The sequence below is a fragment of the Theropithecus gelada genome, chromosome 10 (assembly GCF_003255815.1).
Source record: "Theropithecus gelada isolate Dixy chromosome 10, Tgel_1.0, whole genome shotgun sequence".
In the NCBI taxonomy this organism is placed as follows: domain Eukaryota; kingdom Metazoa; phylum Chordata; class Mammalia; order Primates; family Cercopithecidae; genus Theropithecus; species Theropithecus gelada.
Window position 1 is genome coordinate 45,262,602 of NC_037678.1, and position 20,064 is coordinate 45,282,665.

Genomic DNA, 20,064 nt, shown 5'->3' on the forward strand with positions numbered 1-20,064 from the left:
GGAGTTTCCTGCCCTGGCCTCTCTGTTTGCCCACTGGGGTACCCTGAGCCCACCTCGGGGCTCTTTGGGCCTCAGTTTCCTGCTGCATGGTGGGGAAAATGATGCCAGGGCTGTTCCTAATTAGGGTCAAGTGAAATCACAAGTGAACTACTCTTACTAATAGAACATTCCGTAGAAATGTTAAGGGATTCTTACTACTCACGCACATGCCCACTCCAAATGTTTGAGCTGGTTGGTTCCTCCCAACCCCCACTTTTAGGAATGTCTGAAGAAGAAAGTGAAAGAAAAGACCACAAGGAAGGGATTTCGTGAGGTTACGTAGGTACCATGGATCCTCTCCTTCACTACTTAGTGTGGTCTGTGTGCCTTGGCCTCCTTAGGAAGCTTTAGGATCTGGGGTATCTTCTTATAAAATGCAGATTCAGTAGGTCTAGGATGGGCCTGAGAATCCACATTTCTACCAAGTCTCCAGCTGAGGTTGCTGGGCCACAAACCACAGTTCTGTACCAAGGCTGTAGATCATTTAGAATCCTGGGCAGCTTTTTAAAAACTGTGATGCTTAGACTGTACCCTTAGAGATTCTGATTTAGTAGGTCTGGGCTAGAACAGAGGAAATTAATATTTTTTAAAAGCTCCCCCGGTGATTCTAAGATGCAGTCAAGATTGAGAACCTCTAGTCTAGACGATGATGGTAATAATAGCTCTTTTGAGCATCAGCCTATGCTAAGTGCTTTAGATGCTCCATCTTCTGTAGTTTCCAGAACAGCCCTAAAAGAGAGGTATTGCAATTACCTGCATTTTATAGATATGGAAAGTGAAGTTGACAGAGGTGATGTGACTTACCAGAGCTCGCACAGCTGATACACAGTAGGTCCAATGAGATCTGTCCTGTGCCTGACCCTCCTACCAGCAAAGCTTTGGACTCATCTCTGAGAAATGCTTCTTCTTCAACTACCTTTTCTTATCCTTTTTTCAATGGAACTCCTCTTACTATCTTTCCTTTAAACTCTCAAAAGCCCTCTCAAAGTTCTGTCAGGATTTCAAGGCATATTCTGCCTCATTAAATAGTGTATTTGTCTTGTCTAAATTCCCAGATTTAAAACTTGTATCTACTTCCATGGTATTTGCATGGTATATGCTTTGCAGCACCAAGCAGAGTATCTTACACGTGTTCATTATTAATACTAGTTGCATTTTATAGTTCAATGGCCAAGGTATCTTCCAGAAGTCTCTATTATGATACAGACTCCTCTGTAATCCTGGTTATTCAGCATACTCTATAAACTCTTCACACTGTCTAGGGTTATATAGTTGACAAACTGCTTTTGCATATACCATCAGTGGAACCACTAAGGAGCAGTATGCTCGCCCAAATATTATAGCTAATATTCCAAGACTCTTGTTACATGAATAATCTCATTTAATCCTCACCATGACCCTACCAAGTCATTATTATTGTTGTTACTCCCATTTTATGGTTGATGAAACTGAGATCAGGTTGTAAATTGTCCCAGCCATAGAGGCAATGAGTAGAGGCAGAATTGGAATGCAAGCAGCCTGCCCCAAAACCGAACTCTACACTTCCACAGGTGGCAGATTATGCGGATTTATGTTTTCCCTACTGGAAACAAAAAGGGAGAGCAGTAATTTTTTTTTTTTTTTAGATGGAATCTCGCCCTGTCGCCGAGGCTGGAGTGCAGTGGCACAATCTCGGCTCACTGCAACCTCCGCCCCCAGGAATCAAGCAATTCTCCTGACTCAGCCTCCCCAGTAGCTGGGATTACAGGTGCACACCACCACGCCTGGCTAATTTTTGTATCTTTAGTAGAGATGGGGTTTCACTATGTTGGTCAGGCTGGTCTTGAACTCCTGACCTTGTGATCCGCCCACCTTGGCCTCCCAAAGTGCTGGGATTACAGGCGTGAGCCACCATGCCCTGTGAGATCAATAAAATTTTGTCCATGGGTATGATTGTATGATTATTGATCCATACAATGTAGGTGAAAATAATTAAACAATAGAAAAATAATTAAATTTTGGTAGTGACTATCGTTCAAACTGGTAAACTTTTCTGCCATTTTTACACAGGGAATATTTATGAATAAGTACAGTTTCTATTTAATTGCTAGATGAATGGAAACTGAACATGCCTATATTCTTAGCATGAGTTACTTTTCATTGTGAATTTTTAATAAGAGATGTACTATGTTGGCTTACAGTTTTGTGAACAGCTTGGTTGCAAAGAAGCACACATTAAGTGTGGCTTAACCGGGAATTGGGGCATCCAAAGTGGATTAACAAAGCAGATTCCTGTTGAGTGTGTCACACAGAAACCCTCTTGGTTTTCCCCAAACTCTTTTGTTGTGACTCAAGACTCTTTCACCCCATTCCTTAAGACAATGACTTGAAAATATTTCAAATAAATTTCCACCCAAAATAGTGGAAGGAGTTGAGAGCACAGTGAGCATTTGCCAGCAGAGGGCGACCTTGGCTTGTTTCTACAGGATTGTTTACTTGGGATACCTATCTGTGTAACAGTGAACAGAAGTTCATTTAGCAAACAGAAGTACACGTTTCTCAGTATTTCACTACAAAAACATTCCATTGAAAATCTTTTAATGTACATGTATATACAGCTTAGAAAGTCTGTTCTTTTCAGCAGCACTGAACAGATTATCTACATCAAACTAGCGGCTCAACTGAGACACTCAGTAAGGAATTCGTAGATGGAAACCCTGGAGGATTTTCCTTATTTTTGTAAAGTGCACTATGGTTTTTCTTCCCTATGAACTCATAACTTCTGAAATCACTTGGTATCACCAATGATTATAATCTAATTTCTCAGAAAACGGGGGGTATTACAAGCAGCTTTTACTTTGTTAGGGTCATTATGAGCTCTTCAGGGAAAACTAAGAGTTTCTGGGCACCTTTTTATTGTACTGGTTTTTGTTGTTATTGTTGTTTGAAACAAGGTCTCACTCTGTCACCCAGGCCAGAGTGCAGTGGTGCGATCATAGCTCACTGCAGCATTGAACTCTTGGTCTCAAGTGATCCTTCCACCTCAACCTCCCAAGTAGATGAGACTATGGACGTGTGCCACCATGCCCAAGTAATTTTTAAAAATTGAGATGGGAGTCCCATTATTTTGCCCAGGCTGGTCTTGAACTCCTGGGTTCAAGCAATCCTCCTCCTGCCTGGGCCTCCCAAAGCTTTGGGATTACAGGTGTGAGCCACCATGCCTGACCTTGTTGCATTCGTTTTTAAAAACTTTAATTACAAAGATTCCAATCTAATGTTCTTTCTTGATTAAAATTATGGAAATATCCAAATTAGATACAGTAGATGATGGTAGATGGGATGACTGTTATCAGTTACCATTTTAAATGCTAAGTATTATGGTAATCCTTTTTAGAAAGAAATCTCTAGAATTAGAATTCTAGATGGTTCCCAAATATCTACTAGCATTAATTTTTCATTTTCATCTAATAAAGATAGGTAGTAACGTCAAACTATATATAGTGCTCTCCTTCCATTTTTGTTTCCCAAATAATTGAAAATTATTTTAAGTAAATTTGCAATAATAAACTTAAGATGACTTAATTATCCAAACTGGAGGGATCTGTCTTTTTCAAATTTATTTTTAAATTTGAATGACTATCGTAGATTTGTGAGTCCTTCCCATTTTGATAGTATATCCTAAGCCAGATGTGTTGTGGGTTAAACATATTTTTAAATTAGTAATTTCTCCCTTTACAAAGCATACCAAAGTTCAGTGACACTGTTACATGTTAAAGGAGTAAGTATGGTATAAATTCAGAGGAAATTTTTTCTTATTTATAAAAATGTTTTTACAATTTTTGACAGTCTCACGAGTAAGTAAAATTAACAGCATACCAGAATGTTCTCAAAATGAAATGTTTGGTTCCTATGTGACCAGGGAATATAACATATTTGTTAATTGTACATATGGTATCGGGGGATCTTGATTTGACCCTAGCCAACAATAAGACTTGCAGACCTTTTCCCGCAGTGTGCACACAGACCACACATGAAGTACTTTACCTGTACTAGCACCATGGTACCCAGACTTTCTGGGTTTAAGTCCCAGCTCCACTGCTTATTAGTTTTGTGACCTTGGGAAAGTTATTTAACCTTTCTGTACCTTTGTTTTCTCACCTGTAAAATGTGGATTTTTTTAAAAGTACCTAGCTTATAAGGTTTCTGTGAAGATGCAGTGAATTATTGTTTGCAAAGCACCTACAAAAATACCTAGCGCATAGCAAGTGCTACGTATGTATTTTCCTTTATATTACCTTATTTAGTCCTTACTACATACAACCTCTTGGGCAGGCCCAGCCTCACAGGTGTACAACCTGTGAAGTCACCCAGGACCTCAGGCTAAGAAGGGCCTGTGCTTGGTTTAATTCTCTGCTGCTATCATCTTGAAATTCTTAATAAAAAGGGATCCCACATTTACATTTGGCATTGAGACCCACATTTTCTTGAGGTAAGTAGTAGTATTGTCCCCTGGTATTATTGTGGCTTTGGACAAATAGCATCCTCAGTGTTCTCACCTGTAAACCATGGTGTAGTGACTGAGTAATTACAAGGTCCTTGGGAGAATTGAATGAGACACTGAATCAGCAGTGATTGGCACATATAAGTTCTCAGAAATGGTATATATTATTACTATTGTTACCATTTCTCTTTACAAAATAACTAACTTAATATTTCTGTGCTTCTATAAATTCTTATTCTTGCTTGCAAGCACAAGAAACTTTCAGTGCAATTAAAGGTTTACTGAAAGCACAGAATAAAATCATAAAACTCATCTCTGGCAAAATTAAGATAGGTTTATGGAGGGAAAAGGTCACATATTTACTGTTGGAGAAGTACCTTATTAAAATCTGAGACTTCTGTAGATCTTAAAACTGAAGAAGTTTTTTGTTCTACAGACCTAGACTAGAGAAGCATTCAAGACCTTGGACTAACTTTTCAAATAAATAATATTATCAATAAAAAGTAGGCTCAATACAAAATAAAGCAAAACACTGAAGACTATATCAATCCAAATATTTATTCATGCCAAATTTTACTAACTTAACAAATGAATTAATGGAGTAAGACCCCTAAGTATAAAGGCAAAGGAAAATGTAAGAAGAAACTACTGGACACCACAGTTCATTTGCAACATCTCAAATTCAGATCATTATGATTTCTGTTACCAGTAAGATACTTTATGCCTTAACATTAGTTATATCGTAGAAGGTAAATAAAGTATTTTGTAGACTTTGATGACATGTATAAAATATTATTTTTTCAAACATAAAGGTCAAAATAACATATTCTTTTATAATTTACTTTAGAAGATAGGATAGAAATCTGTCTCTGCAGAGGATAGAATAAGGCCTTCTAAAGAAAATTGGAGTACAGCATTTGTTTTGACAAAAATAAATAATTAAAGGAAAGTTATTTTATTTCACCTTTAAGAATTAAGAATATAATACATGTTCTTTCCACAATAGTATTTGCCAATCAAAACAAAACTAATGAAAAGCCTCTGGCAATCAGAAGTTCTTCTGATTTATTTTTATATCCATCCTCCAAATTTTAATTTGTTGGGTAAGTACACTCTGGAAAGATAATCTGATGATAGGAAAGTCAAAGCTTGAATTTCTGCCTTCATTTTAGAGTCTGCCATTATTTCCATCTGTCAATAAAAGTAAAATATACTCATACCAGAGTTCTTAGCTGCATTTCTGTCAATTCAACAAACTAGTAATCTAGAATTGCGTTATCCTCCAAAACCAGGGACAATAGCCTTAAGGGTCAGCCAGAATATTCTAGAACTGCTACAGTTAAAAGTATCTGGAGTGAGAATACTCTGTATGCTGTCTTCAGTAATTAGGGATAGTCTGAATCTTTATGATTTCTTCTTCCTTTTTTTAATCCCACAAACTATGATACAGCCATCAAGAATGTGTATATAACCATGATAAGGATAAAAACAGGCCAGCTGCATTCACTGATCTCATCTATTAGCATTCATATGACTCAATTTCAACAACTATTTACCGCCAAGCAACACTTATGTTAGTCGTGTCATATAAAATTTCAAGAGGGATTATTTTCAAAATATGATGTGAATAGCCACTACTAAAGTAAAAACAATTAAACATGCAACACTTGAATTGTAAAAAGAAACATACTTCTTTTCTCCAAAATGGTTGGCAGGTAACATAAGGTCTCCTCAGGATACTGTCAAGTTTCATTTGGTCCCTGTTTGTCAGTGGAATCAAACTATCTTTAGGTACATTTAACCTGGAAAAAAGTAGGTGAAAAAAATCAGTAAAAAAAGTGTTTCTGTAACTTGATTGTCATGTATTTTTGCCTGTATTTATTGTACTACTTCAAGAAACTCAGAAATAAGAAAATTAGTACAGATCTACCTCTTACATCCAGGATTGAGGGGATCTGTCATGTCTCAAGACCAGCAAGTTTCCAAGTTCATAGTGGAAGTTTGTGTTTCCACAGTAAGATTCTAAAGTTTTTGTTTTCCTTCATGTCAGACTCGTGGGATGATGACAGGATGACAGGAAGACTGATATTGGTTATTAAACAAATGCCAATAGCACTACCATCATGTATATAGACACCAGGGCAGCTTAATAATGTACAGTTAGGCCTCTCAGAGCCTCACACTCTTCTGGCAGTGAGCTCCAATATGCATGGCCAATGGCTGAGATTCACTGAGGGACTTTAGGTTCCATTGAGTATTTAATTCTTCATAATTCATTGAAGATTCTGGGCCATGGAAATTAGTCTCTCACTTTTATCACTTTACACACACACACACACACAAACACTCTCACTTTTATCACTTTACACATACACACACACACAAACACATTCTTACCTATCTAGTTTTAAATTTGAAAAACATGGAATATAACTTTATTATGATATGTGTTTTAAAAATAGAACATGAGAGGTCCTGGATTTATGGCGTGGTCTACCTTTTGAAGTCACAAATCCTAGATTTCCCAGGAGAGTCTTTTTCAATGTGTCCATAATTATGACCATTTGCCAGGGGCAGCTCTTGGATAGGGGTGACAATTTGATTGAAAGGGAGGCCTAGAGGATTTCCCTGGCAGCCCGCTTCTGTAGCTACCATAGTGTTTTTCCTTTGATCGTATATTCATTTGGAATGGCTTTTTAGTGCACTGATAGAATTTATGAGATGCAGCTAGAGTTTCTTGAAGCCATTCACCTTAATAATTATCAGATCATATGTCTTGAATTTGTGTTAAAATTGTTTTTACACAAACAGATCACCCCCAAGGGATTTTGACCATGACACACATGTACTAAATTGAACACGTTAATTCACTGGAGTGTAAATATTCAAAAATAAAAAATGAAATGTTTCCTCTTGGACCCTCATTTTGTAGAAAGTGGCTGATCACCCAAAACCTGTTCACATTCCATATTTAGGAAACAAGCACCTGTGATCAAGGATTGCTCACCACTTAAAGAAATCCAATAAACATGTTTAAATTCATTCTTACTGACCAATTACAACAATAAGAAAACATTTAAAAATATCACATTAGCAGAGGTGAAAAAAAATGTTAATGCAGTAAGCTGAGGGACAGGTGGACTCTTACTCTTCAGAGAAAGCAAGATACTTAATCTATCCAGACAGCAGTCAAACCCTGATTACGGGGATCCTCTTTGACCCACCAGTTCTTCTGGGAATTCAGCCTGAGGGACTAATTAAGGATGTGCGTAGAGATTTAGTTACAAGAGATTCCATCAAAGCACTACCTATCAGAACAGAGATTTGGAAACCACCTAAATGGCTATGAGGGGATGGCTGAATAAACACTAGCACATCTAGAATTAAAACTCAGCAACAAAAGACGCTAAAATAAGAAATGTACTTTATTGACATGGAAAAGTGATCACATTGTGTTGTGTTTTAAAAAAAGCAGATTACAAAATAACAGAGTATGATCTCAGTTTTGTGAAAAAGTTACGGATATGCACAGAAAAAAATTTACAAAGGTAAGGCTGCTGATATGTAGGTGATATTTAACTTGTTACTTAATATTTTTTTCTATAATGAACATATATAGTAAACTTGCCAAACTTGAGGTTCCCAAATTTTAACAATCTTAAAATGATATTTTTCTTTTGAAGTTAAAAATTTAAATCTACGACAAAATTGACTCATATGGCAAATGATGTTGTCAATGGTTACAATTTAATTGGATTTACTGTATTGTACCTTTTTTTTGGTTGTTCTTTTTTTTTTTTTTTTATTTTGGAGCCAGAGTCTCACTCTATCACCCAGGCTGGAGTGCAGTGGTGCGATTGTGGCTCACTGCAACTGCTGTCTCCCAGGTTCAAGCAATTCTTGTGCCTCAGCCTTCCCGGTAGCTGGGATTACAGGCATGCACCACCACACCTGGCTAATGTTTGTATTTTTAGTAGAGACAGGGTTTGTCATGTTGCCCTGGCTGGTCTCAAACTCCTGGCCTCAAGCAATCCACCCGCCTTGGCCTCTCAAAGTGCTGGGATTACAGGCATTAGCCGCCATGTGCCCAGCCTACAATGTATTGTACTTTTAAGTACAAACAGTGTATAAAATGTCTTCACCATAAGAGTAAAACAAAAACAGTTTTTAGCTAGCTGAAAGTGTAACACATTAACCAAATTCATGTGTTAAGTATTTTAGTTGAAACAGAAACATTATTGAATTTAATTCATAATTATATAATCATAAGTCATTGTGGACAATATAAAGAAAAAACATTAAGAGCTTTTCCTTGTAGTGACTTTTCAGGCTTATTGTTACATATGACAATGAATTGTCATTTTAAATATCCTAGCTCTGCTATACTATCTAACCTTTTCAGATCAGAAGGGAGAAGACCAAGCCATCTAATAGCTGGAACTGTGAGATGATGAGCTTCAAAAGACATAGACTAAAATAAAAAACAAAAGTATATTAGGTGAGGCTAAATTGCAGAAAATTAGCATTCTTGTTTTTCAGTCAAATTTTTCACTTATTAAGAAGGACAAGTACTAAAGCTGGCTTCACATGCCCAGAGGCCACAGAAGTAAGAAAACCATCAGGAGCTATGCTAAGCTGGGCTTTTAGTGAAGGTGTTAAAACTTTCTGGGTTAAGTGCGGTGGCTCATGCCTGTAATCCCAGCACTTTGGGAGACCAAGGCAGGAGGATGGCTTGAGTTCAAAAGTCCAAGTTTGCAGTGAGCTGTCACTGTACCACCACACTCCAGCCTCGGTGACAAAGTGAGACCTTGTCTCAAAACAGCAACAAAAGAACAACAACAACAACAACAACAACTTCTATGTAGTGTTTCTGAATTAATTTTCTAAAGCAAACTATAAATGAAGCTCTCTGACCTACATTTCTTTTTGTTCATGATTCCCCATCTTACACCCTGCTCCACCATCCTTTTCATCTGCTATAAATTTTGCCATGCATCAGAATCCCTTGGAGGATCCCACCCCTAGAGATTTTGGCTCGGTAGTTCTGGATGGGAACTGAGATTTGCATTTCTAAGAATCTTCCAGATGATGCTGATGCTGGCTTCGGGCCACACTGTGAGGCCACTCGTATATGGTAATTGTAGACACTGGCAGTGACATTTATTGTTTCCATTTCTCCTTATAGTGGGAGAAAAGGGATTAGAAAAGTCAGAATTCAAGGCTCTATATAATATTTAGAGTATATTTGGTGATTAGACAGCGTTGTTATTACCCCAGAGCCCCACAGTTCCTTCAGTATGCCAAGAGAGTGCAGGATAATAATGCCACTTGCCCATAGCTAATCCCACTCTGTCATCTGTGGTTGCACTGGTCATACTGGAAGCCGGAGTCACAGCCGCCAACACACAGATTGCTCCTAGAATAGGATACTAGGCCCTCTGGTACACTTTGGGTACTCTCAGCCTACTTGGGGGTGATCAGTAAATGCAGAAATCACCTCGGTGAATATAAAATATCTAAATAATAAAAAAGGAAAACTGCTTTTCTATACTTACCATAGATCCATACTTATAGATGCACATTATTTCTATGCCTGTTAAAAGAAAGTTTACATATTACAGGTTAATTTGCACTCTCAAATTTTATCTACTATCTGTAATTTTAATTTTGTGGACATCGCCAGTGAAAAATTTATCGTTCTCAGTTTAATATGACAAAATAACAATAAATTGTCTCAAATAATTATAGACCTAATTTTAATGTAATTATCTTCTTTTAAAATGTTTTATAAAAGTGTCCTGAGAGTAGAAAACACAACTACAGGCTGGGCACGGTGGCTCACACCTGTAATCCCAGCACTTTGGGAGGCTCAGGTGGGCAGATTACCTGAGGTCAGGAGTTCGAGACCAGCCTGGCCAACATGGTGAAACCCCATCTCTACTAAAACTACAAAAAATTAGCCAGGCATGGTGGCATGTGCCTGTAGTTCCAGCTACTCAGGAGGCTGAGGCAGGAGAATCACTTGAACCCGGGAGGCAGAGGTTGCAGAGAGCCGAGATCGCGCCTTTGCGCTTCAGCCTGGGTGACAGAGCAGGATTCGATCTCAAAAACAAACAAACAAACAAAAAACAACAAAAAAAGCCACAACTACAAATATGATTTAGTTATGACTATTGTTGTAAATAGTCCAATGATAAATTACCATGTGGATCAGCATCTACAAGAGTGAAAACAGGAACATGAAACGTATCCCAGAGTTTCTTGACTAAAAGTCTTGTGTTTAGATCAGGAACTCCCTTTCCCTAGAAGCAAGATGAAAATTAAGAATTTTAACTTCAGAAGAATAAAATGGTTACAACTACACTCTTATTAATAATTTAAAAGTTAGGCTGGATGTAGTGGTTCACGCCTGTAATCCCAGCACGTTGGGAGGCCGAGGTGGGGAGATCACCTGAGGTCAAGAATTTGAGACCAGTCTGGCCAACGTGGTGAAACCCCATCTCTGCTAAAAATACAAAATTAGCCAGGTGTGGTAGTACATGCCTGTAATCCCAGGTACTCAGGAGGCTGAGACAGGAGAACCACTTGAACCTACAAGGCAGAAGTTGCATTGAGCTGAGATCACGCCATTGCACTCCAGCCTGGGCAAAACGGGTGAAACTCTATCTCAAAATAATAATAATAATGATGGAAAAATTACAAGTTATGCTCATACAATGGTTAGTACTCTGCATGTGGCCACAGCAACCCTGGTTCATATCTGAGTCACAGCACCAAAAAAAAAAAAAAAAAAAAAGGTTACATCTTCCTACCTTGGATTTCAGGTGCTGAAAGCCTGGTGTTGACTGTGAAAAAAATTGTACATTATATACAAACAGAGTGAAGGACTGGGAATTATGCCAGTCCTAGGAAATGATCCTAAGGAAATATTTCAGCAAAAACAGAAATAATAAACACCCTACATATTTAAAGATGCTCACTGAAGTGTTATTTAAAATGGCAAAAACTAATACAAATAGCCAAAATATCTAACAACAGGGATGTGGAGAGGCAGCATAGTGCAGTGTTGATCTGCACCAGTTGCGGGGCCAGGCAGCCTGAGCTTGCATCTCAGCTCTGCTACTTCTTAGCAACATGAACATGAATGAGTAACAAAACCACTCTGTGGTCTGGGGCTCTGTGACAACATATAAGATTATTATAAGAATTAAATTATTTAATAATCATAAAGCACTTAGAAGAGTACCTGGCTTAAATTTAGGGTTTAATAAAACTTAACTGGTGCGATAGTATTATGAAGTCATTAAAATAATAATTATGTAGAAAAGTAAACTGAAGAGTGTTACAACAATGTTAGAGAAAAGCAGAAAACCAAATGAAACAGGGAGCAGAGAAAGAGCGCAGAGTAGCCCTAGAGATTCAGAATGGGCTTTGGGTTACCGCTGCGAGTTTGAATTCCCTCCCTGCCCATCATCAGTGGTGTGATGTTGAGCAAGTTTCTTAGTCTCTTTAGGCCATGGCTTTATCTATAAACTCAGCATAAATATGCCTGTCACACCAAGTGATGGCATTATAGTGACATGGAGTTCAACTATTCAAATCCAGTCCTGGTTTTGAATAGCCATCGAGATGTGGTAAAAATACCTTCCTGCATTCCAGTACCCCATTATTAAGGTGACGATGATGTTAGTACCTACCTCCTAAGGCTGTTGAGAGCCTTTACAAGTTGATATGTGATAAACACCAGTAAATGTGAACTCTCACTACGTCAAGTGCTTAGCAGGGCTCCTAGCTCATCATGGGTACTTAGTGTATTTTATTTTCACAATGTTCTTTGGGAAAAATAATAGCACATGAACACAGTAGAGGAGTCAAACAGTACTAAAGGACCTGGTGGAAAATGGCTCTTCCTAATATGGCGCTCGAGTCCCAGCCCCTTCTTGAGAGGCATTTGTGAGGGATGTTTGTGGAGGCAGCGAGGAGCGCTGCCCTGGAGAGGAGGCGGAATGGAGTCTTAGAAGGGCTGACCATTTCCACAGAGGCATCCAGGTTTAGAGCAGAAGTATCAGACAAAACCAAAATTTTTTGAACTGGTGAGGAGGGAAATGACAAGTCTGGTGTGGCAGGGAATCAGTTAGGTAGAGTGAGAGATAATTGAAGTCGGGGGCCTGTCTGGAGGCTACCAGGTGGTTGTCTTGTGTCAGAATGAAAGGGGAAGGATTAAGGGGAAAGGGCTGAAATGAAAGAGATTCCCAAGGCCAATTCAAAAGGACTTGTTGACCATGGGATGTGAGCAGTAAGTCAAACTGACTCTGATGTGTGGACCTCATTGCAGTATCTGCATTGATAGCCACAGGACAAGTGGCAGGAACACTCAGCTCTTCAAGGAAGAAAGCTTTTGAGTGTAGTTTTAGAAACATGAACTTATCAAGGTTACAGCGCTCTATGATCATGCCATGGTACTTTGGCCCGGGCAACAGAGCGAGACCCTGTCTCTATTAAAAAAAAAAAAATGAACTTGAGGTGACAGCCAGCTTTGAGGATGTTTAAATAAATGCCTTGGAAATTTCTGTTCTATGATCCCAAAGGATGCATTATATTGAAAACAGGACATTGTGTAGATAATATTGTAAATCCTCTTACCAATCACCATAACAGTATATATTAGTATTGGAATTATAGTAAAGTTAGATAATATACCGTAATCATGATGCATGGAGACAATTTGTTGCAAAAGTTGTCATCTAGGAGCCGCTGAAATGTTGCATCTTTTTCTACAATTAATACAAACTTTGCATCTGTAACTAAATCTGTGAAGTTAAGGCTGATAATTTGAAAGCAAGAGTATTTCAGTTTAATCACCAACTAAATTAAGGTGCCATAGAGATAACTCAAAAGCAGCTATAGATACAACATTTTAATTTGTACCTTCAAACATATAAACATATCTATTCATATATTCAGATATCTGTCTCTTCCACTAGATGTTGAGCTCCTAAAAGAGCCCTAAAGAAAGGACCATGGTGTGTTCATCTTGACTGCTATAGGGTCTAACTTGTTCCTTACACATTATGAAGGCTTGGCTTACCAAAGGAATGAATGAATGAATGAACATTCCAAAAGTTTAAATAGTTTTCCCACTTAAAGGATACTCCGAATTCCTTGAATATTAGATGGCACAGCAATAGCCTTTTAAAAAAACAAAAACAAACAAACAAAAGGAAAACAGTTTTTATCTCACATAAAAAGCAAAAAACCACATTTTTTAGTTTATCACAAAGCCCTCTGTTTTTATTTTTCTTTGACCATACCAATCATCAGAGACTTATTCCTCTGTTAAAAAATAGTAGAAAACAGCTTTACCCCTCAGTGAGAAAACCGGCATATGACTCACAGCAATTCTCCCAACAGGGGTACTAGCTTTAGTATTGTGGACTGTCTTTGTATCTAAGCCCAACAAATAGTTTAGTATAAAAAATATCGCTTTCAGAACCAGAACATTTAATGAAGATTACTAAATAACCACGCTAAAATGATCAAGCTACACTTTATCTGAAAATAATGGTGCATTTTTAAAGAGTTGTATATGTATGCTTATTTCAATCTGACATTTGACAATTAGCATATTTTGAAACTACGTAATGTACAGTACTGTAAAGCATATTCCTATTCATCTTTCAGTTTTATTTTGAAATCTTAAGCTCTAGGTTACATAACAAAGCAAGAAATACAATTAGGCTTCAAAACTGAAGGAGCTAAAAGAGTTAAAGCTGTGAAAACATCGATGATGCTTCTTACTGTTGCACCACAGGTACAATTCACTTTGGTGCCATCTTCCTCGATATACCTTAAGTTGCCGGCAATTAAACCTTTTGATGTAGATAACTGCAAAAAATAATAGACATATTTGAAACCTGTTTCACGAATATGTTTTATGCTATTAAGTCACTCCTCATGTTCATCTGCTAAATTATTGGTATTTTCACTTGGATTGAAATTTAAGAGACGAAAGAGAAAATATGTAAAGGTATTTAGGAATTTAAAATATTTGGTAATTCATCAGTTTGGTCCATTCACCCAAAGGAATATATTGAGAATCTATTATTTAAATTTATATTGAGAAAAATGCAGCATCAAATAATATCCAGGCTATATTATGTTTTAAAATTATGTTTTATGCAAGCATTTTGTTTTAAAATAAAATGTTTTGTATTAGGTACTACTTACTATATGCAGACTCCTCCTTGACACTTTTAACATACAAGAAATGTCATTGATAATATTGTCCACAACAGTCTGGTTGCCAAAGAGTTGGCTGTCAGTGTAATATATGTCTCTGTGAAAATTTAAAATACATATTTTAAGTTAACCATATTCTCTTTGAATATGACAAGTATTAGAGTGTTAACCGAAGAAAGCTTTAACTGGATGAAAACACAACATGTAAAAAAAGGAAATTATGAGCCATAGTTTAGTCTTATGTAACTTTTCAAAGTATATAATAAAAGTTAATCCAAGTAATTCTCACATTACATTTTAAAGAGTAATTTACTAGAACAATATATTTACCTTTTGGTTGCATAAGTGTTGCTCTGTACTAACTTATAAATCATGGACAATATTTTAAGGATTAGAGCTGGAAAATAAGATTCAACAAATAAGTTGCTCATCATTTCTCTTATTGATTCAAAAGATACTGCTATCAAGGATTTTAACTTAACTTCAGTTAACATTTAAAAAATTATCTTTCCAAAATGGGAGGGTTAAGTACAGAACAATTACCTGAGGAATCAGTTAAAATTAATTGCTCTATGGACAGCAAAACTAAGAGGATGATTTTGCACTGAACCTTATACCTTGAAAAATATGTTTATGTTGATAACCTACTTCCATAGTTATTGACAATGAAAAATTCTAGAAATTTATTTTATGTACAAAAGTGGTCTATTAAAACAAGTAAAATTATTTAACTAGGAACAAATAAAATTAAGAAGATAACTAAATTTATTTATCCTTTATTACCAAAAGCTAAGAACAATTAACTTACCAAATTTTTTAACTGATTTTGGTGAATCACTTTTGATCTTTCTTGTGGTGCAATGGGATACCATCTGAAGACCTACAGAATCTTCAAACCTGTCGTTTTGTTTAAAGCAAAGGAATAAAGTGAAAAAGACAACTTCTAAACACCAAACAATATATACTTATGGTCTTTAAAACCCACACTTCTTCTCAATTTAAGCACTGAAGCTTAGGATCAACTGGTTTGAAAGCATAGATCATTCCAGGTGATAACTAGGAAATTAGATTTGTGACAAACAGAGGCACCAAGATAAACCATTTAACATAAATGAGCTAATACCTTTGATTAGGGGGTGTGGGAGTGTGTTTGTGTGTGTGTGCATACTTTTTTCCTGGGAAGACATTTTTAGTATACGTAAAACGTTTTCAAATATTTCACAATTAGTACTTTACTCATTTTAATAATCTACTCATTTAATAATTTTACTCAATTTAATAAGCTTTGAAATGTTTCATTTCTGGTTTACCTGCAAAATTACACTACATAAAATAGCAATTTTATTAGGTTGTTAAGCTGAACTGCCAAACTTCCCCTAAAGGTGGCAGAAGGCACCAGGTGGATATGTCAGGTGTAAGCTGCTTCAAAGCTAGGTAAAACCCATCTTTCAAAACATGACTGAAAAGTATACAGCTTATATTACTTATATAGATCATAAAACAATAGTGAGGAAGGAGACTCAAAATTCCTTTCATTTTGTTTCTGTACCTCTTACAAAATATGAGAGGCTGAAAAAAACCTGTATAACCAGGTTCAATAATTCTGATAAAGCTGTTTGCTGATTTTACCCTTTTTGGACACATGACTTAGCAGGGGTAGAAGGTCTGTTAGGAGAAAGGCTTAAATGTGCTATATGTTCAGGATACTTTTATTTTGGTCTGGTATCAGGATTGGTTATACTTCCCGTGAGCAAGTGGTTTGCTTTTGTGGTATATATGAGAATTGCACCCATGACATCTCCCCCTCTGTCTGCTAGAAAGCATAGCTCCAAGTTTAGTGTCTATTTTTAGCAAAATTATGAGACTTTACCACACGCATTTGGAATTCTAACATCTTCTGGTGCTCCATTCTGTTGGTGCTAGCATTTTTTTTCCCTTTGCCTCATCTTTCACACCTACTTCTAGTTTACATCACCTCTCTGTATGGTATGTATTATGTAAACTTCCTAAATCCTTTTTTTTTTGGCAAGGTAATGGCAATACAATGAAAAAAAAAATGACCAGAACTCTAACTCAAATAATTCAAATAATGACATAGATACTGCATTTAAAAAATGAAAATGCAAAATGCCCACTTTATGTTTTCCCAGCTTGATCTGTTGTCTATCGTGAATGCAGGTGCTTCGTTTCTTGCCAAGCTTGTGATTATGTCTTGGATAATATTTTCTATAGATACAAGAACCTCAGAACTGAAACAATAAACACAGCATGATTCCATCTTAATCATAAATTTTGACTTTATAATATGTAAGATTTTCCCAGATCAATATTAAAGTAACTTTTTATTTTATTCTTTTTTAAGACTAGGTAATTGGGAAGGGATTTTTTAAAAAAGAGAAAGACTAGGTAATCCATGTCAATAATTATCTCTCCCATTAAACCTTTACTACTGCATTAAAGCAACTGTATTTACAAATAAATTTCATTTGCTTGTAATTTTACTTCTCAAGCAATTACCAATTGAAGGTCTCCCTTTTACATTAATGACTAAATTTACAACTATATTTTTATCTACACTTCATATTAACCTACCATAATCTAGCTGAACTTTAATACAAATTTGACATACTACTGATAAATGTTTTAATTAAAAAGTGATACAATACTGGCTTTGAATTTCTTTCCCAAAAATGCAATGCAAAAATTTCAAAAGAAACACCTTTTGTGGTTGCACATTAGCCTAGTTAATCTCAAGCCTTAAAATCGGCTCTTCTGAAATTTAGTGATACAAAAAAGAAAACGCTTAATTACTACCCTGGAAAGAAAAAATCGTGAGGCCGGGCACGGTGGCTCAGGCCTGTAATCCCAGTACATTGGGAGGCCGAGGCGGGCAGATCACGAGGTCAGGAGATTGAGACCATCCTGGCTAACACGGTGAAATCCTGTCTCTACTAAAAATACACACACACACACACACACACACACACACACACGCTCGGGGTGATGGCGGGCGCCTGTAGTCCCAGCTACTCAGGAGGCTGAAGCAGGAGAATGGCGTGAACCCGGGAGGTGGAGCTTGCAGTGAGCCAAGATCGCGCCACTGCACTCCAGCCTGGGCGACAGAGCGAGACTCCGTCTCAAAAAAAAAAAAAAAAAAAAAAAAGAAGAAAAAAGAATAAAGTGTGAGTTCTGCAACAAACGGTGACTTGGCAGCGATTACGCCACTCTACAGCAAAACGCGAAGACTAAGCCCAGTTTTCTGTCAGCTGACTGTTAATTTCACAAGCCATCAGCTTCAAAAAATGTTGTTCTGTTATAAACACCATTAAGCTTATTGTCTAGGAAGAGAAATCAAATGCACTCTAGAAAACAGGCAAAATGTTGAGAGCTTTAATTTCCACAGGAACTTCAGAGTTTTTACTGAAAACTTGTGTATCAGAAAATGAATTTTAAAACTTTTAATCTATTCTAATATTGGGAGGTAACAACTGACCCAAATACTCATTTTTCCTAGTTTGGAGAAAAAAAGTGTTGCAGGATAATACTGTAACCAACTTTAAGATACAATCAGATTTATTTACGTCTGCGCTATTAACAAGGGACTTGCCACTCTCCTTTTCCCTCACTCTCCTAAGTTCTCCCTCAAACTAAATTCTTTTGCAAAAATTGGTTTGCTTGTAGGTTTTTCAGATTTTTTGGTGGTTGGTTTGGGCTTAAACATAAAAGGCTGAAAAACTTTGCTGAGCAATCAACCAAGAAAGCAGGTCAAGGAAACAAAACAAAGTATTTTTAAGTGAAAATGGTCAATCACGTAACCATGTTTTCCGTGGTTAATTCCAACATGGGTAGCTGAAGGGTTCCTGTAATTGATTTTAAATACATCATTTAAAATACATACTTTGTCTCCACTTCCAAAACAATAAAACATGTTGTCTTATTATAAACCACTTAAAATGTGTTGATGTCCTTGTTAACTCTGAGAAAACCATTCGCTTACTGAGAGACGACATACAACACTCATTTCTTTCTCAAACAAAAACAAAACAAAAAAACCTTAAAGTTGAACTTAAAATTTTATCTGAAAAAACGTTTAAAAAATACAAAGCTAACTGTACCCCAAACTCCCCAACCTATAAAGGATCTTTAGGAAATCTTCCAAACCAGCTGCAGAGAGCCTCCTGGAACATTCCAGAAGGGAACATCCTGGAAGCCACAGAAGGGGGGTTGACACCTGGCTTTCTTTTTGAGTTCAAAATAAGGGTTCAAAGCAGGTGGCGGGTACTTAGGAAGGATCTTTTTGGGGGTTCCAGGCTGGCCCTCCAAGGGGTGCCTCCTCAGCCTCAACACTAGGAGGCAGCCCGGCGCCGGGAAGAACGCCCGACGTCTCTACAGAGTTGCTGCCTCGCGCCTCAGCACCGGCTCCTGTACCTGGAGGCCACGCGGCTTCCCCCACTGGGGGGCTCCTGGCCACCTCTCCTCAGGGCAGCCAGCAGGGACTCTCTGTGTCGGTCTAAAACCTCGAAGAACGAGGCCTCGGGCCCCATAGGTGCAAAGGCCATGAGGGTGGTGGGCTGCCAGAAGCTCCAGAAGCCCCTGTCCCAGGCTGCGCCTTTGGGGCGAGGCTGCGTGCCTTTCCCGCGCGTTCTGAGCGGCCAGCGCGTGCGCACGTCCCACACCCAGAGGCGGGGCTGGACAGGCCTGTGCGTAGTGCAGGGCGTGGAGTGCGCAAGCGCAGGGCTCCCAGGCACGGTCCCACCTACGAGGCCCTGAGGCGGGCGCCTCCCTGAGCTTCGGTCGCGCAGACGTGGGCTCCGCGTGGCTGAACTGAGAGATGTTTGTGTGGCCTGCTGCGGATATTGGATCCAGAGTCCCTTGAGATGATTTAATTATTTTGGGGGTGGGCCGTTTAGGGACAGCAATATCAGCGATTTTACGGTGAAGATCCAGCTGTATGGGATTACAGCTCTCGGCACTGGGTTCAGCTGTGATTGAGGCAAGTGCAATCTCTGTCCTTACTAACGTTTCATAGCAGTTGAATGCCTCCAAAGCCCTTTGCACTCAGGTCCCTCTTCTAATTCCCTTAAGAACCCCAGAAAGTTCCTAATGTGTCATCCTAATTTGCGGGAGCCAGGAAAGGTCTGCTCAGAGCAGACAGGCCTGGGTTAAAATCCCAGCCCTCCAACTCTGTAGAGCAGACGAATTTAGCAAATGAAAATACAGGACAACCAGTTAAATTAGAATTTCAGATAAACAACAAATACTTTTTTTTTTTTTAGGGTAACTACGTCTCATATAATGTTTGGTAT

General features: G+C 37.8%; 1 protein-coding gene across 2 annotated transcripts; it reads right to left on the minus strand.

Moving 5' to 3' along the window:
• Positions 1-5,062: 5,062 nt before the first annotated feature.
• SPO11 (SPO11, initiator of meiotic double stranded breaks) lies at positions 5,063-19,420 on the minus strand. 2 transcript variants are annotated; one of them, XM_025398766.1, is made up of 13 exons: positions 19,187-19,420; positions 16,894-17,007; positions 15,567-15,655; positions 15,089-15,155; positions 14,747-14,855; positions 14,318-14,404; positions 13,672-13,708; positions 13,220-13,329; positions 10,722-10,821; positions 10,075-10,112; positions 8,914-8,990; positions 6,210-6,321; positions 5,063-5,710 (listed from the first exon to the last, which is right to left on the minus strand). In XM_025398766.1, exons 1-13 carry the CDS (start codon positions 19,315-19,317, stop codon positions 5,591-5,593), a joined length of 1,191 nt encoding a protein of 396 aa, XP_025254551.1. In that variant the 5' UTR covers positions 19,318-19,420; the 3' UTR covers positions 5,063-5,590. The 2 variants fall into 2 exon arrangements, with proteins under 2 accessions (XP_025254551.1, XP_025254552.1); XM_025398767.1 differs by lacking the exon at positions 16,894-17,007 and having other exon boundaries at positions 19,187-19,404.
• Positions 19,421-20,064: the final 644 nt, after the last annotated feature.